The sequence below is a fragment of the Phocoena phocoena genome, chromosome 10 (genome assembly GCF_963924675.1).
Source record: "Phocoena phocoena chromosome 10, mPhoPho1.1, whole genome shotgun sequence".
NCBI classification, from domain to species: Eukaryota; Metazoa; Chordata; class Mammalia; order Artiodactyla; family Phocoenidae; genus Phocoena; species Phocoena phocoena.
Window position 1 is genome coordinate 26,380,619 of NC_089228.1, and position 23,824 is coordinate 26,404,442.

Sequence of the window (23,824 nt, forward strand, 5' to 3'; positions counted from 1 at the left end):
TTTTACAAAGTCTCCACAAATACATCAATTCAGTAGCAACTGCTTTTTATATTTTGCATCAGTGATAAACCAGATACCTTGAGGTATTGATATGTGTGTTATCATCACATCTTAATTTTGACTCTACGTTCGAAAGATTGAAAACCAAAGGGACGGATTTCTTGTGATCAATTAAAAAAAGCTACCTTAATTCAGCCACTTCTGCATATAGCTCTCCCTAGACTGGCTCCCTCTTGTGAGATCCACATCTTTATAGTTGCGTGGAAATACAATGCACACTCGCTAGTTACAAACACATAATTAGCCTGGAGTCACAAAGGCAGAGCCTGAGAAGAAGGAGGCTATGTAGCTTCAGAGGGGGGGAAAAGCACTAATGAAAATATGGTGTAAAAAAAAATATGGTGTGTTATGGTACACCCTGCAAGTCACTGCAGGCTAGGAGTCGGCTGTAGATTGTACTGATGAAGTGAAACCCTGGCTGAGGGGAGAGATGAAGAGCCTGCCTCTGGAATGAGCCTGTCTGGCTCTGAGTTTCATCATTATCACCGTGTTGCCACAAACGAATGGCACACTTGCCCTCTGTCTCCGTTTTCTTATCTGTAAAACGGGGATTTGTCTGTAAATCTCCCTCCTGGGATAGCTGTGAAGATTCAAGGAAACAAGCCACGTAAAATGCTTAGCACAGTGCCAGGCATACAGTAGGTACTTACTAAATGGAAAGGACGACTGCATTCCTCATCCTGCTAAAAAGAATAAGTGGTCTCATCGTGAAATCAAAATTCCCTGTGTTACTCTCCCCTACATGGCACAGATTTTTATTCCTTTGAAGAGACTACAACAGTTTTGGGGGTAATGGCATTCTGGACTTTTCCAAAGGGATGCTTTCAAGACCAGGCACGTTCATCCTAAATCACACAAAAGGTCTTGACCTCTCCAAGATACAGATGCCCCACTGTCCTTCCTATATCAGTGGGTGCGAGCCTGCTGGGAGCCCTAACAGTTTTGTAAACCGGCAACCCGCAGGACAAGACAGATGCTTTCACCTGCAGGGTGACACCTCCCCCCTCCACCGCCCAGATCTGCATTCACTTCTGTTACTGAACAGCTTCAGAGGATGATCAACTCCGTTTACAGCTAGCGACTTTGTACATAACCTGTTAATGACGGCCAAGAGAAAGATGACAAAAATATTAAGGGATGTTGGGGGAGTGGGTGTTTGGGGAGACAAAGACAGATGTTCAGTGCTGTTGAGTTTCCTTAGCGGTAAATGCCAACAGCCCAAGGATAGAAGTTTTCTTTTTCAACAAACTACCAACTAAGGAACACTTGGTGCTCGTGAGGGTTTATGGCATCTAAGGCTGTTATAAGGAACATGCTTCTTGTGACCAGTAAGAGGCAATGTAAGTTCATATGGGTTTAGAAGATTTTTTAAAAATGTATAATAATTTATTACCATACACTCAAATGAATACTTTAAATGTAGTCTTATTTCTTTTAAGTTTTTACAGGAGGATTTTTGAGGCTGAACTCAATTAACCAAAATTCAAAATTCTGTTTGTCAGAATGAATAGCTCCATTCCAGCTTGCAAAGGGTGTGTGAGGGGCAGAATGCCCAAAAGAAGCAGACGTGAGGACCACACTCCTAGATTCCCAGACACTAGTGTTCCCATGAGCTGCCCCTAGATTACTTCAGGATCTGAATCATTGCTCTTCCGAAAAAGAATTCTATGCCTAAGAGGTCTAGGCACACATGACGTCCCTAACTTTACTTTCAAAATCTCTGAAGAATAGATAGTCAGACCCCCTCTTGCTTCTTATTCAGTGGTGCCTTTAACTTTCATTATAAATATATTCTCTAATCCATTTCACCATGAAAAAGACTATGCAGATTTGTTGATTGTGTAACAAAAAGAGAAGATGAGAACCTCAGTTTATTTCCATTAGCGCAATTATTTAATCATCCAGTCATCTCTGTCTAGGATAATTATATTGACAGACTTTCTCTCAGAGTTCTGAATTAACAACAAAGAATTCAGGTCCTCTAACACTCTCTAGAAAAACAGATGATAGAAAAAAAGCAGTTAACCAGGTAATGCCTTTAAAAATCATAACTAGCAGTGGTGAGCAGATCACGGTATGGCACTAGTTTGAATTGAATAACAGCAACTTTTCTCTTGATCAGCGTCAGATACAGAAACATGAGAGCCAGGGCTGGGCATCTGACAGACGGTGGCACAAACACACAGTGCAAAGACAGAAGAGAAGCAACAGCCACTTGTGATTAGATCTTTTCAAGGAATTCTAGAGATGTACTTTAATGATCTGAACACTTTTCATACATTCAGTTCTTTTAAAGGTGCACGTACCTCATCTTAGAGGAAACTCATCTCATCCATGCTGCCCTGGCTTGAGGCCTCATGAAATTAGCACACCCTTTCTTGGCAAAGCACAAAACATTTGGTAACTATTTATGGAGTTTACAAAATTCTTGCTCTGACATTGAGGAAGAAACTTTAATTAAAATGATATGCAGATTATGGCACCATGAACATACTTAAGACATTAAACACTCCCGGTGGGAGGCAGAATGACATTACATTTTTATGAAGCCAAATGTAAGTTTGCTTAAATAGTTTCCTTACTATGTTCAGAGAAACCCAGCGCATCCTTCAACAACTAAGGTAAGCATCACACTCTTATACAACAGAGCTCTCTGGCTTAGACAGATGAATATGAGCAAGCAAAGTAAGAAAATAAAAAGACATTATCCCTAAAGATTTCAGAAAATGATATCTGGAAAGATACGTGACTGTACAGTCTAAATCTATGCAAACACACACACGCACACACACACGCACACACACACACACCCCCCACCCCCAGCCAGCTGTAAATCAAGAGAGATATAAAACTTACCGGAGCAAATATCACCATACACATTTACAAAAGAATTGATCATCCAACTTCCCTCTCCTGAAAGAAAATAGAAGCTCTCTCATACTAAAAATCAAGCTTCTCTGTCCACAGCACGAGCCACTGGTCCCTCTTTTTATGAAGCAAAGGAGGAGAACAAGAAAATCAATGAGGAGGGTAAGTGAGATGTCATACCAATCAGGTAGCAGCTTCTGCCTTATTTGCAGAGAGATGGCAAAACGGTCATATTATTAGACAGTGACAACCCACAGCCAAAGTACAGGAACCTGATACTTCCCTCTGGTGAAAGGCTGCCTGGCTTTTTGGGAGGTGGTTACCATCCCACACTTGGCTCTTTGCTCCCAACTGCAAGGGCAGGACCGGGTGCTTTGAGCAAGCCAGCTGCATCACCCAGGGAGCACCATCTCCCCCTTGAATCTGCGAGCCCCCTCCTCCCTCCACCCAGTGCTTAAAAACAAACTGGGAAATCAAAAGGAGCTGGGAATTTGTGTGTCCAGGGTGCGTGGGGGAAGTGGTGGTTTTAGAAAATCCTTATGAATAGATTTGCATAGATTAAGGAGATGTGTATACGTTTGCTTAGAAAAAATTGCCCTCGTTTTTATGGAAATGCCTGGATGCGTTGCCTGATGCCCATTTGGGAAATTCATACACCACCCATAAATAATCACTAAGGTGATGGTACCTGAAGACAGGCTTTCCGGGCTCTGGCAACTGGGGAAGGGACGAATTATGACTCGGTTGCTTACTCGTCCCAGGAGTGTGACTTAAAGTCTCCCCAGCCAAATCTGAAAAGCGAAAAGGTTTCAGTGTGACCTGGCCCTGCTTTGTCTACAAATGGGCCTCTCTAGAGGGAGGTGAGCTTGACAAGTTCAAGGGGCTGAAAGCATGGCATCCTGAGGCAGCACGATTTGGAGGGACTGGCACTGAATTCATGGACAGGGTGCCCACAGGTGAGACACTCTCCGCACGCTGGCTTCCTGAGGACCCCTTCTCTCTGAGGTCTACACCACAGCAAAGGAGGAAGAAACCCGCATGCCTCTTCCCTTCACATGCCCCATCAGGAGCCGACTCGGGACAGGAATAGTGTTAGGATGGCCCAGGCATCTCTGCTTTATCTTTTGTGTGGTCGGTGATGGCCCAACGGAAACTCACCTCAGCTGGCCAGCCTTTTTATTGGTGGTTGTTAATTCGGACTCTGTCCTGAGTGTTTCTTTGGGTCCCCCTCTCTGTCTCTGTCTCACATACACACCAGCACGACAACAGCAGTCATTACCATCACAGCTCCCTCCTCCCTCTCCCCCTCCAAACACACGGTAACAACTCAAGGACGTCGTCGGGAACCAAACAAACAAACAAAACCTGATGAGGAGTCAGGCCACCCCGGGTCCAGCCCCAGCCTTCCACTGACTCGTCATGTGACTTGGGAAGTACCTTAAGGTCTCCTAGCCTCAGTTTGTCTTCTGTGAAATGGGTACACTAACACCTCATAGAGCTGCTGGTGGAGGGGAGGGGAACAGATGAAAAATGGCTAAGGCTTTCAGTGCACGTACAACCTGGCTCAGCATCCTGCAGCAGTCTGTTTCCTCCTCCTCCTGTGATGTGCCTGTTCCTCACACAGCACCCTCCAGGAGACTCTTGAAAGTTTCAACCTGTACTTGGTCCCTTTGCAATTCTGATTGGAATCTCATTCCCCCCACACTCTCACCTCCACTCTCCCCACTGCCACTCTTCACCTGCCAGTTGAAAGATCACTGCATTTCAAGGAGAGAAGTTACTCAGGGGAGTAAATTAAGCAAATGAACCCAGCTGAAGCAAGGAAAAAAAAAAAAAGGCTGAGAACCACCAGGCAGTTCCATTAGCTCTCAGTAGGCATTTGTGGAATAAATGAATGAAAGACTGACTGAAGGAATCGGGTCCTTGTGCTAAAGGCCACAGTTCCTGCCAGGCGGCTGGTGACCCGCAGTGTTAGAGCCGAGTTAAAGCGATGCAGTTCCAGCCACACACCTGCAGGGCAGAAGCACTCTTAACAGTTTCGGGTGGAGAGTGAGTCACTTTTATCAGGGTTTTGAATATTAAGAGCCCCATTTCCACTAAAAGAAGTTTTGAATTCCATATAATGATGCCAAACATTTCTTGAATATTTGTCTGTGTCAGGTACTAGTCTAAGTTTTTTGTTTGTTTGTTTGTACAAGTGTGTTATCCTATGTGGGCCTCACAGAACCAAGAAAAGTTATGATTTTCATTCCGGTTTACTGAAGAGGAAACCCAAGACCCAAAGAGTTAAGTAACTTATCCAAAGGCACACAGTCAACAATGGGAAAGCCAAGATTGGAACTCAGTTGGATGCCAGGCGCCAAGCCATTAACCTCTCTGTTCTAGATGTCACATTGCGGCATTTACATTTTTATTTACTCAGCCTCCAGGGTGGGCATGATCCACATATGGCTCCACGGACCCTGGCATAACTCCACAGCTCTTGCCACTGCTTGGATTCACACCACAGAGACTGGGAGGCCCAACTGTAGAAAGGGGGCCTACCAAGCTGCCACAGCCCCGGCCCGGGGTCTGCTGCATTCTGTGTGGACTTGACCTTATTTAAGCCCCTGGAAGACGGGAGGTGTGAGGCTCAGTCTCGGGATTGCCAGTGGCCTGCTCAGGGACCCTGGGCGTGTCCCTTCATTTGTCCATCTTTCAGGTTTTCTCACGTTAAATGGAAGGGTTTCCACTGAGTGATCTCTAAAGGGCTTGTGGACTCAACTTTGACCAGATAAGGTTCTAAGACTAATGGTAGGATTCTATTCTGCTGCTGGGGTCTGCTCTTCCTGCCTCCTATTTTGTCCCAGATAAAGCGTCCACATTCTCTCCAGCTCCCCAACACCCCCTGCCTTCCTTCATCTCTCACCTGGGCCACTGTGATAGACCCCCTGCAGACCTCCCCGCCTTCACTCTTATCCCGATAAAGCATTCTCTATATGTTATCCAGACTGAGCTATTTAGAATATAAATTAGTTCATATCACTCGTCTGAGAAAAATAATTTCCGTCATCATCCAGTAGGTTGCATGTAAAACTCAAACTCTTTACTGTGTCTCCAAAGCCTTATGCGATGCGGCTCTCATCTGCCTTTTTGTTTTTAATCTAATTCCAACCCTCTGCCTCCCTACTCTTCAGCCACACTAGTCTTTTATACCTTTGCACTCGCTATTTCTTCTGCCTGGAACATTCTTTCCTCAGATCTTTGCCTGCTCTCTTCCTTTGTCATTGGATCCTTAGTTCTATTGTCCACTCTTTAGAGGGTCCTTCTTCCCTGATCACCAGACCTAAAAACACCCTCTCTCTCCCCAGTCACTCTCTTTCATGTTACCTTGTATTTTGTTGTTGTGGTCGCAGTGCTGCTGGTGGTGGTGGTGATGGTGTGTGTGTGTGTGTGTGTGTGTGTGTGTGTGTGTGTGTGTGTGTGAGAGATGTGGGTTTTTTGTACCTCTTATTGCCTTTTTGTTCTTGTTTACTTGTCTGTTTAATTATCTTCTTTCACTAGGAGATAACTTCTGGGAAAGTAGGAAGTCTGTTTGTTTTGCATAACACTGTATCCTCAGTGTCTAAGAGAATGTTTGGCACTTAGTAGATGCTTAATAACGTCTCATGAATGAATCAATCAATCAACATGAGAACAAGTTAGGTTTGAGACAGAGGAAAAGAAACCTGCTTCTCAAAAGACCTTAGACTTGAAATGCAGCACAGGTGAACAAAGGTGATTGACTGACTCATATTGATGGACACAGACTGTACTTCCTCATTCGGGGAATCTTCTTGAAAGGTTGCAGATTTCTGTATCATGTTGATTTAAGTGAAGGCCGTGTCAAAGACAGTGGAGAGATCCTTTTGTAAACCATATGGACCAGGTGTTCTATAGAAGCTTGGGTGCCCAGGGTTCAGTTTATCTAGGCCCACACAGATATTTGAATACTTGACTGTAAGTTTGTCATCAGAGAGCAAATAGTCTTGTCAGTCAGCCACTGATACTGTCCTGACTTCCATTCTAGCAGACAGTTCAGAAAGTCGGCTACCACTGTGTAACATGCCATTAGAACTGACATGAATAAAGCAATATGCCATTGTTTGATGGTTCTTGTTTGGAAAAAATGATACTAGCATTGTCACTACTGCCTTCAAAATAACATTTACCCATTATTAGACTATTAAAAATAGTACAGTGTTCTCTGAGTTGGGTTTATAGAGAAGGTTAAATAGATGTAAGTAATCTGTGATTCTCTGAAAACATCATCAGCAATGCTAATTTCCAATATGGTCAGATCTTCAACTCTGATCTTTCAACTGAGCGTGGCCTTCAGACAACTTCAAATGAATTTTTTTTCTAAACCAAAATGCTTGTCTCCCCTTTGGTGGACACACCTCCTGGTAAATGCAACAGCTCCTTTCCCTTACAGCTTCTGTTTCCAAACATCTGGCTTCTTACAAGGGGTCCTTTCAGGCCTGTCTGCTTCAGTTTGGGATGGTGGGAGGTCTAGCTTTCTAAGCATTTAGCAAACACTGAAAGGAAAATTGCAGCGCCATGAGGATCTCTCCCTCCATTGCTGCAGGGGGAGGAAGGTAATCCAAGACAAGAAGATTACTCTGGCCACACTAGTAAATGACTGAGGGCATTAGCTAAGTTTCTTCCATTTTGCTCACCAAACAGTTTCAACTCTTTCAAGCTATAGTAATGAGAGCACTTATATTTAATCTACTTATGGAACAACCTTGAAATCTTTAATGGTGCCTTCCTTACTCTGACTGCAAACAGCTCCTGGCAGGAATAAAAGGCCATTTATTCTGATGTGGACAGGTAAATAGGGTCAGGGCAGAACTTTCTAGACCTCTTGTTATTTACTTCTCTGGAGGGAGAAAGAGTGTTTTCCTCCAACTCTGTCTCTTTTCTTTTTCAAAGACCTAATGAGATAAAGTAATATCAGTAACATTTGAACATTTATTAGGTTATTAGCTTTCCTCAGGAGAGTTCAAGGCTGGCAAACAGAAGCTGAACACAGAGAAGAAGTTTGTGGAAACAAGAGAAACTAAGAAATATAGTGGAACAAGCTTTGAGGAGTGTTTGGGTATAGGGGTGGAAACACAGCCCTGCCTAGGAGAACAAGGGAGACAAATGATAACGAACATAGCAAATGAAGCAGACTGAGAAAACAAACTATGCTTACCAAAGGAGAAAGGCGGGGGAGGAATGAATTAGGAGTTTGGGATGAACAGATACAACTATATATAAACTAGATAACCAACAAGGACCTACTGTAGAGCACAGGGAGCTACAGTCAATACCTTATAATAACCTATAATGGAAAAGAATCTGCATAAGAACATATATATAACTGAATCACTTTACTGTAGACCTTAAACATTGTAAATCAACTATACTTCAATAAAAATTGATAAAATTTAAAACAAAAACCAAAAAAACCCCCAGCAAGTGAAAAATGTTTGACAAATTCTCTGAAAACTGTGAGTCTAAGCAGGATCATACCGTATCCATCTCTGTACCCTCCAAAGCAAAGCGCCTGACACAGAGCAGCCAAGCAAAGATGATTTGCTGAATGTGGGAGGACAGAAGGATTGGGGGGTAAGATATGTATGGTCAAGTGCACGACGACCTTTCGGGCAGACAACGTGCTGCACAGCTTCTATTTGTCCCTCCAGCTCCCCTTCCCCCACTACTCTGTGTCCCAGGCTGACCTAACTGGACCACATGAATGAGCTCCCGTCTCCTGAGGCATCCCAGTGGAGGCACAGCCAATGGGAAGTAATGCCAGGAGGTCTGAGGCCAAGAGGAGACTGAAGCCTGGGTACTTATTCTCTCGGTCCCTCCTGATGGGTTTCTAAGTGGGGTCCGTCCCTCGAGCAAAGGCTACAGGTGCTGTAAAGTTGCCTTCTCCACACACTTTGTCTCTCTTTCGGTCTCTCTGTCCTCCCCCGCTCCACTTGACGCTTTGGGCTTGAGGGGGTAACAGCTCGTCTCAGTTGCTATCCTTAAGGTGCTGCATGGGCACCATCCCTTTCTGCTTTACTTAAGTCTGCCCTACTCCTTTTTAATAAGTCCCCTCCCCTTAAAAAAAAAAAAAAAAAAAAAACTCCCCTTAATCACCCAGTTTGAGTGTGCCAGCTCTTTCCTACCTGGAGCCTGACTACACAAACATGTGGACCTGAGTTCCAGTCCTGTCCCTTACTCCATGTAGAGTCTTCTCACTCGCCATCACCTGTAAGATTGAGTACGTGTACACTACTGCATGCAGAGTGTAAGTACAGAGCAAACGCACAGCATCTAACAAGGTGGGGACAGTTATACTCCTGATAGTGATACTCTCTGCCAGGTTCTGTTTGCTTTATAGAGATGATGCCTGGCTGTTTCATTTCTCCTTTAGAGGGAAGAGATTGTCAGGGTTTGGAAAGAAAAGGACAGCCCATGCCTTGTTCAGAAAGACTTAACATATTTTCCTCAACTATGAGGGAGTTATGCGAATGACACTGAGGCATAAGGCTTAAAGTAAATAAGTATTTGTTGAAAATGGTTTTGAATGTTGACATTTCTGAATATTCATAGTATATACATGGGTCCATCTACTCAGTCTACAGAGCAGGTCTTTGGAGAGTTGCTTCCTTCTGACACTTCATGGACGGCAGTCTAGGGATTCCCCAATATCCATCCATGATCTCCTGGACTGCAGGCAATAACTCCAGAACTATTATAAGCTGGATAATTTCTGCTTTCATCCCTGCTCTAATTAAATATTTCAAGCCAATGGAGGGATTGAGTACCTTTAGTAACTCTCTAGAGATCTCAGAAAAACCAACTCTGGAGAGAAGGGGACTCAGGTTTTATATATCACAGCTAAAGCCTACTCGGGGCTCATGTTTTCAATAGGGAAGAACAATCCTCAAATCCACGAGAACTTTGTTATTCTCCCACAATGAAAGGACAGTCATTCGTTAGTCTAAAATTTCAGTTCAGCAATTGTTCATGGAATGAGTGCTATATGTCAGGCACGTGCTAAGTTCGGTGGATTCAGTGGTGAAAAAGATAAATAATAGTCTCTGCCTGATAGGTTCTTAGGATCTTTCTGATTTATCTGCATAAGTCAGGAACCTACCAGGGCTTGGTGCATAAATAGCGCTCAAAACATATTTGTTTAATGATTGAATGAATAATGCTGAATTACTCTGATGTACTTCTTAATTATAGAGGTAAACACGTGAACATGTTGGCCTACCCTCACATGTAAAATATAACCATAAAATAAATATTGCTGCTAAATTCTTGTATGTACCAGAATATAGACAGTACATGCAAATGACCAGATATCTCAGCTCACAATATAATTATAAGGATAATCTTTAATATCATAGCTTTCAAGCTGAATGCTAGGAATTCCATGGAACTGCTCCTTGGCACACAATGGAGGTGGGAAGACGGTGCAGGGGGCTCCACACCCTTCTTTGCTCCAACCCCTCCACTCCACTCCACTGGTTGCTATTCTATATCCCAGGCTTCTATATACGGTGGTATAAGAAGAGAATATTCTATGTCTTAAGCAAAAAAGCATGGAGAACCACTGATGCAATGGAGGAATTTGGAATTGTCATTTTATTTTTTAGCTGTAATAAAATCTCTAAATCTACATCTTAATTATGACTTAAAAATTTTTTTTATCAGCATATAATTGACTTACAAGGTTGTATTAGTTTCAGGTGTACAGCAAAGTGAATCAGTTATACATATATCTAATATTCTTTTTTTTTTTTAGATTCTTTTCCCATAAAGGCCATTACAGAGCACTGAGTAGAGTTCCCTGTGTTATACAGCAGGTTCTTATTAGTTATCTATTTTACATATAGTAGTGTGTATGTGTCAATCCCAATATTCCAATTTATCCCTCCCCCACCTCATACGCTGGTAACCTAAGTTTGTTTTCTACATCTGTGACTCTACTTCTGTTTTGTACATAAGTTCATTTGTACCCTTATTTTTGGATTCCACATATAAGCAGTACCATATATTTGTCTTTCTGTGTCCGACTTAACTTCATTCAGTATGACAATCTCTAGGCCCATCCATATTGCTGCAAATGGCATTATTTCATTCTTTTTTATGGCTGAGTAATATTACACCGTATATATGCACCACATCTTCTTTATCCATTCCTCTGTTTGGCAATTGTCATTTCCTGCAGTGGGTCTTTGTGATACAAATAACGATGCTAATGTTTATTCCTGGGTATTAGCCTAAGCTCTGTTCACGCATTATCTCATCTGATTATCATTCAACCCTGCGAGCTCGAAGCTATTGTTATCTTCATTTTACCAATGAGGAACCTAATGTTTACTGCAATTCAGAACGTGGCCCAAATCTGCACAGATAAACAGTGTTAGCGCTAGGGTTTGAACCTACGTTGTCTGACTCAAAAGTCCTGGTTGTAAATCTCATTACCAGCCTTGCTAATGTATGCAATTTTGGCATGTACTGTATATACAAGGTGGGCAGCTGACCATCACTTCTCTGACTGAGCTTATACTTACTGGAAAACAAAAATGATGATGTATTTCAGTGGCATAATTTCTGATGATAATATCTGCTGTTCTGCTGTAGAGGGTTAAAAGTGGTCTCACCAGAAACCCCTAGACAATAGGCTCATTCTTCCCACTAATCTTGCACAGCACCCAATTACTGCTCTGCATATAGTAGTTACTAAATACGTCTTTGTTAAATCAGGAAGAGAAAATGAATGAACTTTCTTAAGCCCACATTCATAACTCTAATCAGAAAGAGCAAAGATACAGCTCTCTGTTTTCATATCATTTTTTTTATAATAGAGAGAGCTCCATCAGCTTACAAGTTTGGCTGTTCCTGACACATATTTCTTAAAGCCTGGTGCAGAACCACAAGATGAATAGGGGTTGCTATGATAAGGATTAAGACTTTATATCAGAAAGAATCCCTGAGGTCCATTTTTTACATGAATCTTGCCGGTAATGTAATAAGAGGGAGGGAAGAAAAACATGGAGACTATTTTCAATAATCTTGCTCGGTACACTGAGAAACGAATAGTAAATCAGATCATGAGCTATGTGACTTCACTGATGGGCTCCCCATGAAGAGAGGGGTCATGGCCAAGTGTGTACACTTGTGGGCCCCTTTGAGCCTTTCTAAACTTCAATTTCTTCACCTGTAAAATGAGAATAATGCTGATGCTAACGTGTTATAAATAACACAGGGAAGGAAGCCTGATGGTAATTATAACAACACAAGTGTCTTGTACTGTCTCTCCCTGCTAATGCTTAAGGCCAGATAGATTTAAGAATCAAATCCGTGCAAAATGGCTTTCAGGTTTTCCTTTCCTTCCCAACAAACATGCCTCCAAAACCCACACTAAATTACAGCTCTTAACAAAATAGGGCATCTGTAGGAAAGAGAATGAGGTCTGCGTCCACCCCACGTAGTTTATAAAATGTAGAATTTGAAAAATGAGAGCCATGGAGCTCCAAGCATACTAGCCATGGCCAATTTGGTTGATTCCATCTGAAACTATTCCCAGTCCATCCCACCGCAGCCCAGCTTAGGGATGTGATTTGTTATGATGGGGTGCAGCAAGAGAATGGGGTCCGTCAAAGAGACCTGGAGCATTATTTTAACTTAAGGGCTTATGAATCTTTGAAAAACCTCTCTTTTTGGCCTGCGTATGTCCTACCCAGAGGTGTCTCTGGATTCCTATGATATGGGATTTGGCCATTTGGCTTAAAGCAAATTAAGTCTCTGTTGGCCAATTCATCTGGCCAAGAAAATTTCTCATAATTTTACAAACCCAAAAGATCCCTCCTATCTGGGGATGCTTCCTGCATTCTTAATTTATATTTTTCCCAGATCCTTGGATTCAGGACTACCAAGAAAGATGTTGCAGCCTTGGCTATCTCACAGGGCAGCTGTGATGCCAACACAAGACATCTTTGGTGAAAATACTCTGAGAATTGAAATTTACGATTCTAAAGAGAGTTCCTGTTCATGTCTGTGCTCAGTGTCTGCCTCTATAAACATACTATGCAACCATTCCTACTGTATTAGTTGATTATTTATTATTGCAGGCCAGCTTAGAATGGTTCAATGTGCCATGTGCACTCACACAGAGGGAGTTTTCTTTTTCAGCTGTGCATCTATTTTTAAAACAGACTGCTTTACCAATGTCTCCCTTAAAATGTTAGCTCCTTCATAAACCATCCCCGAGTTGTTAAATGATACAAATTAAGAGAGTGAAGCTGAAGAACAAGACATTCTGATATTTCCAGAATGTCACTTATCTCAACTCTAAGAGCAGCCCTTTTCCTCCCATCTCTAGGGAACTGTGGGCACAGAAACTCCCTGTAAGGGACTAGAAACACAACTTGTTCTGACATTAGCTGTAGCAGTCTAAGGGAAGTCAGCCTTGCATTCTGTTCAGAAAAAGAAAAAGAGTCCACACTTTCTGTTCGGATACCACGTTGCTCTGGGATGTGGATCCTGGGGATCAAAGCCACTGAGAAGTACGGTTCTCAAACCTGGCTGCACATCTGGATCACCTGAGCAGCTCAGACGAATCAGGAATTACCAGTTCCAAACTCAGACCTCCTGAATCATAAGCCAGAAGGGTCCCCACCTCGTTCTCCCCAGTGGCAATTTGATAGGACACAGGTGTTAGCGACCCCCTGCACAGTGGATGAGGTCAGTGCTTGGATTAAATTATAGTCAACACAGCCACAATGTTTGTCACACAAGGTGAGATCCATATTCACCCAAGGCTCTGAGTAGGAAGAAGAGTCTCACCTCCAGAAAGGAAGGCTGCCTTCCAGAATCTGCGCCATGGGGGTGGGAGTGAGATTTCAGTAAGCACGCTCTCACGCACACAGACAAGAGGGGAGACCAATACAAAGATGATGGCAATGACCATGGCGGGTATTTATGTGCCAGGCCCCGGCCTGAACACTTCATATGAATTAACTCATTTCATCCCTCTGAAAATATAACCAACTAAAAAAATCCAAGTCCCCCAACCAACAAAAATGCTCCTTGAGCCGTTTCCCAGAATCAGCCTGGATCCTGCCCTCTCCCATGAAACCAGCCCCAACCCTTTCCAGGAGCCAGAAGCAGGCTGTCTTCGGTTGTCTTCTCCAGCAAGCTTCCTCCTGAGACAACACTCTAAGGGCAAGTAGTTTATTCGGAAGGTGATTCGAGGAAAGCCAGGGAGGGATTGAGTCGGGGAAGGGAAGGGAGCTAGCAAAGGATGCATTAATGGGTAGCTCACCATGAGGTGCAGGAAACTGGCCCAGTTATTTTCCAATCCTTTTTTGGCTCCCGCAAGCATTAAACACCCTGCCGATCCCACTTGCGGGGCTAAAGCCCTCAGGCTGAGAGGCCGGGTCCCTGTAGAATGATACCAAGGGCCTATGTTGGTGCAGTGAGTGCTCAGGATAAGGTATGGCCTTGGCACTGACTGCTGCACAGCCTACAGGTACCTTTGAAAGGTCTAAGTCATCAGCAGGAAAGGAAGAAAAAGGGAAGGAGGAAACCATGACTTTTTTTATGAGGTCATCAAGGAAAGACTATGTTGGTTGTTGCTCTGTTTCTCTTGTGCGACTTTTTTCTTTGTGTGTGTTTGGTTTTTAAGGGGCTTGGTGATTTCTGGAACAGACCAAGCTTCTCTTTTCACCTGTTTGCTTTAACGTTTCTGCCCCTTTGCTTGTGCTGTTCCTGCCAATAAAATGCCTTCACTTTTCCTCTTGGGTAACTATATCCCTACTGGCCCTTCAAAGACCAATGCAATTGCCTCTGCTATCCATTTTAGTTTGTTTGTTTTTTTCATTTATAGTCCCTGTTTCCTTTGGTCTGACTCAGAGTTAACCATCTTGATGTTTATCTCTCCCTTTTAATCCAATTTTTTGCAAGTGATAGGTGCTCAATAAATGCGTATTAAATAGATAGACAGACTACTTCTAAATAAAGAGATTTCAAGCTTCTTCCCTATGATTTATCTTCAGACCCTAGGCATATGATGGCGGAAGGGATATCTTGTCCCTCTTTGTACAATTTCAAAATTCTGTTAGTTCATGCAGTGTTACGGAGTTCTAGCATATTCCTCCCCTTCCTTCATAAAGGCCCAATACTGTCTGATTGCAATGAGGGCTCAAATAACGTTTTAGTAGTGAGGTGGTGCACGTGAGTTGACAAATCACACTAGTCAGTGAACTAGCTTTCCTGAAGACAGTGAAAGAAATAGAGAAGCATTGTTGACTCTGCTGAGAAGGGTAACAGCCTCACAAATCACCCTCCACTTTCAAAAGCAAATCTCCACGTGTTTTTTGTTGAAAAGCCTCTTTCCCTGTTGGGGATTTGTTATTTGGTTTGGTTTGTGAACTCCTACTCATCCTTCGAAACCCAGCTCATTTGTCACCCCTCTGGTGAAGAAGAAAAGGAGAAAGGAGCTGTGGAGCACTTATGGAGCACTTATTATTTTCCAGGCACTGTGTGGGGCACTTATGTCCTTTTATTTTATTCTCCCAACAACACCGCAAGGCAGGCATTAGCCCCATTCTCCAGAAAAGAAAAGTGGGGCTAAACAAAAACCTAGCTAATATGTGATGGAATCAAGATTTGAATCCAAGTCTTGCCTTATATATAATACTTTATATAATAAGCTTTGAGTTTACATGTCCTTACTCAGGGTTATAATTAAATCCTCACAATAAACCTGTTAGTTGGATATTATCAACCACACTTTACAGGGACAGAGAGACCTAGGGGGTCTTTTCTTGCCTCCATTTTCTCTTCTTCCATAGTGGCTGACATGTTTCAGTTACAGTATTTGTTTTAATATTTCACAATTATGTGCTTATATTTCTGTTTTCCAAACGGCAATATAGTTTCCACATGGACAGGGTTTCTCTCACTGTGTGTGTGTATGCACACACATGTGCACACACACACATCTTCAGAGTAGAAGTAAATAAATAAATGTGTGGAATAAATGAACAAACTCACCCTGCACCCTAAATTATCATGTAAAAATAAGTCAATGCTTTGGAAAAGTCCGTAATTTATGTGACAAACTAACCTTTGGCAAAACAGGGTTATGGAATGTTTAACGTCCTTAGCACAGCGAGCCCACCTAGAATGTATTTTATTTATTCATTCCGGTCACTCATATCTTTACCTCTTTGACACCTGATAATGTGCTTTGGATTTAATGTGCTTTGGATTCCCAGATCTGGCTCTTGTCTTTCCTTGGATAGAGGCAAGACCAAGAAAATAAGCAAGCAAAGGACATGTTACCAAGCTTCTGTACACTAAGGGTCATGCACCCTACTCAGATTAGAGGCTTCCTGGTCCTTACTCAGAGCATAATTACTCTTATCCTACAAATAATCTTAATAAAGTGGGTTTTTCTAAGATGACTGCATATTAGAAGAGGCCAAGTAAAATGGAACAAACTGTCAGAGGCAGGCACTCTTAAAGCCCATGGGAGCAAGAGAGAGCACGGAAACAATAAAAAGGGGATAAGTGAGAACTTGAAAGCATAACATTCTCAGAATATTTTATGTAAGGGTGAAGAAACCCTACTTTGCTCCACAAAGATCTGAAGATGTCACTGCATTATGGCAAAGAACAATATTGTCAAAAACTATGTTATGTTCAAATGGTTTTTATCAACTCTATTTTAAAACACAAGGACATGAACAACTTACACTTTTAAAGAATGACTTCTGTTCGAAATAGTTACAATCTTTTTTTAAAAAGGAACTAAAATTTTGGTTCTTAAATGGGCAAATCTTCAATTATAAGAAATCATGGCAATTAAAGAACGAATTGTTCCCTGGGGGTTCCAGAGATTGCTAAAGCGTTACAGATCTGAGACGGTGCCAGCTCTGTCTGGTAATATGCAGAGTGCCCAGAGAGCTAAGAATAATTGTACATCTCATGGCTAAATTCCACTTGAGATCCAAGGCCACTGGATATATCTTAGAGAACTACTTTGCTTTGGCAATTTCAGGATCTTTCCATTGTTACCCACTGTGCATGCACTGCAGAACAAAAGGCTATATTGATTGGTTTATGATATGCAAATTATGGATCCAATTCTCTCAGTATAGTGAGTAATGAAGTGGTTGATCTTAATCTCACTGTGGTTCCTCTTACTGTGTTTTTCCTTTCAATCACTGTTTATTGCACCAACAATGTTATAGCTACCTACATGAAGTAACAAAGTCATAAAGGAAAAGGAAAAAAAGCCCACAGCCCTAACTTATGAACATATCAGTTCTTTGCTTTTTTAAAATATGTCATCCAGTTCTTGTTCGTATATGTGGTTTATTGATGCAAAAAATTGATGCTCTGATTCCTTTCACCCACGCTCATTCAGTGACACTCTGCAGCTCTTCTTATGTAAGAAATCGAGTCCATTTCTGCCCTGCTTGAATCTGGACTCACTGATTACTTGCTTTGGTCAATAGAATGTGGCAGAAATGGAAGTTGTGCCTGTTCTCAGCCTAGGTCTCAACTTATCTTGCAGCTTCCACTCTCTTTCTTGGAAGTTTTCCAAGCAAGCATGTGAATAATGCTGGGATAGCCTGATGAATGATTTGGAAAAGACCCATGGTCTAGTCACTACCTTGCCCAGCCCACAGCCAGCTGACCGCTTAAATATGGCCATGAGGTTGTTCTAGACTAGTGGGTCTCTGGCTGACTTGACAGCTGATTATAGACATGAGCAAGCCCAGCTCATCACCAGCAAGCCTGTTTATCCAAAGATCAATGAGAAATAATAAATGCCTACTGTTATGTGGTTTGTTATGTAGCAATAGCTGACAAAATATGCATGCACATAGTTGACCTAGTGGTAACCATGTTATATAAGTCATGCTTTTTAATGGCTCTCTGACATGTCATACAATGGATATACAAAAATTTATTTAAATATTCCCTCTATTACTAGATATTTAAATTGTCTACAGTTCCTTAGAAGAGGCAATGATGCAGTGCAATGAGCATGTTATTGGTCTTCTAATCTGCTGCAATGGCTCACAGAACTCAGGGAAACGCTTCACTTGCTATTACTGGTTTATTATAAAGGATATTATCAAGGATGCAAATGAACAGCCAGATGAAGAGGTACATAGGGCAAGGTCTGTGAGGATCCTGAGCACAGGAGCTTCTATTCCTGCGGAGCTGGAGTTATGCTACCCTTCTAGCATGTGGATGCAGTCACGAACCCGGGAGTTCTTTTTTTTTTTAATTAATCAATTAATTAATTAATTTTTGGCTGCGTTGGGTCTTCGTTGCTGTGCACGGGCTTTCTCTAGTTGCAGCAAGTGGGGGCCACTCTTCATTATGGTGCATGGGCTTCTCACTGCAGTGGCTTCTCTTGTTGTGGAGCACGGGCTCTAGGAGCACGGGCTTCAGTAGTTGTGGCTCGTGGGGTCAGTAGTTGTGGCGCATGGGCTTAGTTGCTCCAAAGCATGTGGGATCTTCCTGGACCAGGGCTCAAATCCGTGTCCCCTGCATTGGCAGGCAGATTCTTAACCACTGAGCCACCAGAGAAGTCTCCCCAGGAGTTCTTTAAATCCCATCATTTAGGGGTTTTTATGAATGTTTCATCACACAGGCGTGATGGATTATTAACTCAATCTTTAGCCCTTTTCCAGTCCCTGGAGGTTGGAGAGTGGGGCTGAAAGTTTTAAGCTTCTCATCAAGATTTGGTCTTTCTGGTGACCAGCCCCCATCTTGAAGCTATCTTGGGGCCTGCCTCATGAGAATAAATATGTTCCTATCAGTCAGGAAATTGCAAGGGATTTAGGAGCTCTGTGTAAGACAGTCCTATCAGCCCCATCACTCAGAAATTTACAAGGTTTTAGGATCTCCGTGCAAAAAACTGGGGATGAAGACCAAAATATATATTTCTTGTGATATCGTAATATCACACGTTAAATATAAGTGAGCAGATAGACAACAATACATCTGAGGAACCCAGTGCTTAGAGGGAATTATGGGTTTACTCAGCTTCCATTTCATCTATTCAGTTTTTATTGAGACGAGAAGCACTGCAAGAATCAGTGTCCGACAACAGTACAACTGTCCTCAACCTTGTAAATCAGAAATCAGCAGTCTGGTGGTTTCCAAACACCAGTGCCTGGCAAGAACTAAGTGGGTATACAAGTCTGAGCCAATGAACTTATTTAACATACAGATTCTTGAAAGGCACAAAGCCAAAGATTCTGAGGCAACGGGTCTGCAGTTGGGTCCGAGAATCTGTATGTTTTAAGATTTTGCCCATGTGATTGTGCTATACAGCCAGTTTGGGGAATCACTGCCGTATTAACCACTCCCTCCTCATTTTTCAGGTGGAAGATCAAGAGCAGGAAAGATGAAATAAGAGGCTCAAATCTCCTTAGGGAGTCAAGCAATGGCTGAGCTGGGATTGGAACCTATGCCTCGGGACTTCTGAGCCACTGTTCCCATATGGCTTACAACTGGGAGAGTAATCCTGAGTTCATCAAAGGACAGAAATCTGCTGACACCCTTGTTGCAAGCACTTAACTTTTCTTCCCAAGGCCAGCCTTTACCTCGTCTTCATTGATACATACGTTATACACTGGGAAAATGATTAATGTGAATATCTTTTTTTCTTCACTGAGAACATGTCCTCTGAACTGTAACCAAAGTAACTGACTTTCAGACAAGTTGAAATATACCAAGAACTAGTTTATCTTGTATATCAGTATAGAGCTCAGTGTTAGCTTTCAAAAAAAGAAAGCAGTAAATAAAATCAAGACAACAGATTCTTCTGAATTTTATTGTCTCCATGAAGCTTTGTAATACTTTTTTTTAAGATAAAGAGCTTACCGCTCCCTATAACTCATCCTTTCAAACAAATAGCACAAGATTTGTTTTGTCTTCCACATTCGAGGTTTGGGAAGACATTCTTTTGTCATGTTATTTCTTTAAGAAATGGAGCTGTCAAGATAGGTATCACAACAAGAGTATTTATTTTGGTAGACCTGGAAGGATTGATAGGGTTTTAGAGTTATTTAAAAATTATTTTAAATTAATTTGGAAGTTGAATTCCAGCTCAAAGCAAGTCAAATTATTTACAGAGACAAAAAGAAATATTCCAGCCCAACTTAATTATCTGTAAAGTCTTAAGCTCCATGTGGTTTAGCAATGAAAGTAATTCCTAGTATAAAGATTAAAAGCTTGACACTTGAGAAGACAAGTGTTTGAATGCTTCTCTACTTAGAGACAAGTGACCTTGGAAAATAACTCAGCTTCTCTGAGCCTTAACATCTTCATCCATATAATGGGGATAATTATAGCACACTTTTTTTGAATGCTCAACATTTACCACATACCATTATTTCATCTATTACTTATAAGAACTCTGATGTAGGTGCTACTATTATCCCCATTTTATAGATGCAGAGACTGAGGCTCAGAGGGGTTAACTCGTCTAGGTCACACAGGCAGTGAGGGATAAATTTGAAACTAGGCAGGCTGATTCTGGAACCTAAGCTTGTAGCAACTAGGCTACAGTGAATCAGTCTTTATGAAGTGCTACAAGGAATAAATAAGATGTTCTCTACCAAGTGCTTGGAAATAGTGAGAGCTCAAAAACGGCGGTTCTAATACCATTATTGGCAGAGGAGTACCTTGAGATGGATTACTTACATGGGGAACCCTCTGCTAGAGCTGTAAGCTACCTTCATGTGTGCCTTTAATGATTCCTAGTGCATATACCTATAATAATAAATTAACTTACACCTGCGTCTTTTCCTTTTCTTTCAAATTATGTCTATTATGGTCAGAAATATGCAGAAAAGTATTCACTGAATCCCACCATTCAGATAAATACTCTTTTAGTGAAGAGTAGATCTTTCCAGTCTCTTCTCTATGCAAATGAATATTCGCTCATTTTTTTTTTAACCAAAATGTGGATTACTCTACACATAGGATTTAATCTTGCCTTCCCTTCCTGATGATTATATTCTAAGTATTTCCCCCATTCCACATACTAGTCTGTGAAAACAGGATTTTTCAATGGCACATCATTTCATTTTATAAACAAACCGTGTAGCGAGGTAGGCAGACTCTGCCCTTTCCCTCTCCTGCCTCCTTAGAGGATGGGGCTAATGTGACTGGGATCCTGCACACACCCTAGTAAGAAAGATCACTGTGTTAAATATTCACACCCAGAGCTCTTGCTTTCCCCTTGTCTCCCTCCCTTAATTTGGCTGAAGGAGGAAGATAACCGTCATTTGCACTTTTTCCTTTGTTCTCTCTGCTCTCTGGATAGAGTGTGGTGTAATGAGATTTGGCTTTGGATTTATGAAGAGTGGGAGAGAAAATTCTCCTGCGTAAACATAATGTCTAGTATACCTTACGGATATGCCTCCACTCTCCAAAGTGTCCCATATTGTCAAAGGGACTGTTAACATTGTGTACATTTTACACACATTTACAAACATTATGTGTTTGTTAATAAAGGGGTTAGAAACCTGTCCTGGGGCATTGGTATATTAAACTCAGACAATTCAAGCTTGCTTTTTTTAAAAAAGAATAATTAATTAATTTATTATTTATTTTTGTCTGCGTTGGGTGTTTGTTGCTGCACGTGGGCTTTCTCTAGTTGCGGCGAGTGGGGGCTACTCTTCGTTGCGGTGCACGGGCTTCTCATTGCGGTGGCTTCTCTTGTTGCGGAGCACGGGCTCTAGGTGCGCGGGCTTCAGTACTTGTGGCTTGCAGGCTCTAGAGCCCATGCTCAGTAGTTGTGGCGCACGGGCTTAGTTGCTCTGCGGCATGTGGGATCTTCCTGCACCAGGGCTCGAACCCGTGTCCCCTGCGTTGGCAGGTGGATTCTTTTTTTTTTTTTTGCGGTATGCAGGCCTCTCACTGTTGTGGCCTCTCCCGCTGCGGAGCACAGGCTCCGGACACACAGGCTCAGCGGCCATGGCTCACGGGCCCAGCCGCTCTGCAGCATGTGGGATCTTCCCGGACGAGGGCACGAACCTGTGTCCCCTGCATCGGCAGGCGGACTCTCAACCACTGCGCCACCAGGGAAGCCCTGGCAGGTGGATTCTTAACCACTGTGCCACCAGGGAAGTCCCAAGCTTGCTTTTTTAAAAAAAAACAAATATGGATTCTGGATACTATGGTTTTCTTACCTGATACAAAACACATCTGAGGTAATAATAATAAAATTGGAGTAATAAGTACCTCTCTGCATCTCTCTCAACTTCTGACCCTGGTATGATAAACAAAATTCTAAGACGGCTCTCAAGTTTCCCCACAGGTATACATATCCTATGTAATCCTCTCACCTTGAACGTGAATGAGACCTGTACAGAGGATAGAACAGCACTCCAGTGATTACGTTACATATGTGGCAAAGGTGAAGAAATTTTGCAAATATAATTAAGGTTCCTAATCAGTTGACTTAAGGTTCCCAATCAGGCTGATTAACTTGATTAAGTTAATCAAAAGGAAGGTCATCCCAGATGGGTCTGATCTAATCAGGTGAACCCTTTAAAAGAGGTTCTAAAGGTCAGAGAAAGAAGCCACAAAGATTTGAAAAAGCAGACAAGAAGAACCAAACTGCAGTGTTGTAGAGACAGCCACATAACAAAGACAGCTGCCTGCAGAGTTTAGGGTCTCAATCCTACAGCTGCAAGGAACTGAATTCTGCCAACAACCAGAGATCTTGAAAGAGGACCCAGAGCCTCAGAAGAGTTTGCAGCCCTGATTTCAGCCTGAGCAGATAACCCAGCTAACTGCTGTCCCGTGGGAACTGCGAGGTAATAAATGTGTTGCTTTAGGTCTGTAAGTAAGTTTGTCATAATTATCATGCAGTAGTGGAAAATGAATACACCAGGTAACAACTGATCTGCTTTCTTTCACCAAAGATCAGTTTGCATTTTCTAGATTTTTTAAATTAATGGAATCATTCAGCATATACTTTTTTTTCCCCTTTGATCTGGATTTTCACTCAGCATAATAATTTTTCAGATTCACCCATTTTGTTGTATATCAGTACTTAGTTTCTATTCAGTGTATGGATACACCACATTTTGTCTATACATTCATGGACATTTAGGGAGTTTCCAGTTTTTTGGAAATTATAAATAAAACCACAAGTCTTGTGTAGACATAAGTTTTCATTTCTCTTTATTTTAATCTGAATTTTCTTGATTGGTGCCATTGATATATGTTTCCTATTTTATTGCCTCCTTGAGTGTCCTCTCCTGTGAATGGCCTCTTACTATCTTCTCCAATTTTTCTGTTGGGTTATTTTGTGGTTTTTTCCTCACTGATTCGTAAGAGTTCTTCATGTATTACAAATGCAAGTTCTCTGTTTATCCTTATACATGTTGAAAATGTCTTTTCCAAGTTGACTACTGTCTTTTAACTTTAAGATATCCTTTGTCATATAAAATTTTAATTTTAATAAAGTCTAAGTAATTTATCTTAAAAATGTTTGTTTTTATTACTTGTTTAAAGAACCCCCTCCCAGACCTGTTATAAAGATGTTTTCTTAATTTTTTTTTAATCATAGTTTTAAGAGTTTTGTTTTTCCCATTAACATCTTTAATCCTTCTGGAGTTTATTTTTGTATGAAGAGAGGTAGGGGCACAATTATTTTTTTTCTATAAGGAAAGCCAATTTCCTTAACTCTACCTATCAAATAGTTCATCCTTATTCCACTGATTTTCAATGTCTGATATAACAATTCTTAAATGTGCATGGATCTATTTTTCAGCTTTCTATTCTGCTGCATTGGTGTACCTGATTATTAATGAACTAATATGACACTGTTTTA

At 41.7% G+C, this 23,824-nt stretch overlaps 1 protein-coding gene across 2 annotated transcripts in view; it reads right to left on the minus strand.

Moving 5' to 3' along the window:
- Positions 1-23,824, minus strand: part of SYNPR (synaptoporin) — a 304,609-nt gene that overhangs the window by 146,524 nt on the left and 134,261 nt on the right. The window contains exon 1 of one of the 2 annotated variants that reach the window (XM_065885408.1): positions 2,917-3,058. The exons of the other annotated variant lie outside the window; for it this stretch is intronic. Within the exon in view, the coding sequence (XP_065741480.1) occupies positions 2,917-2,940 (24 nt within the window). The 5' untranslated portion in view covers positions 2,941-3,058. Of the gene's footprint in view, positions 1-2,916; positions 3,059-23,824 lie in introns of those variants that run through there. 2 annotated transcript variants of the gene reach the window in all.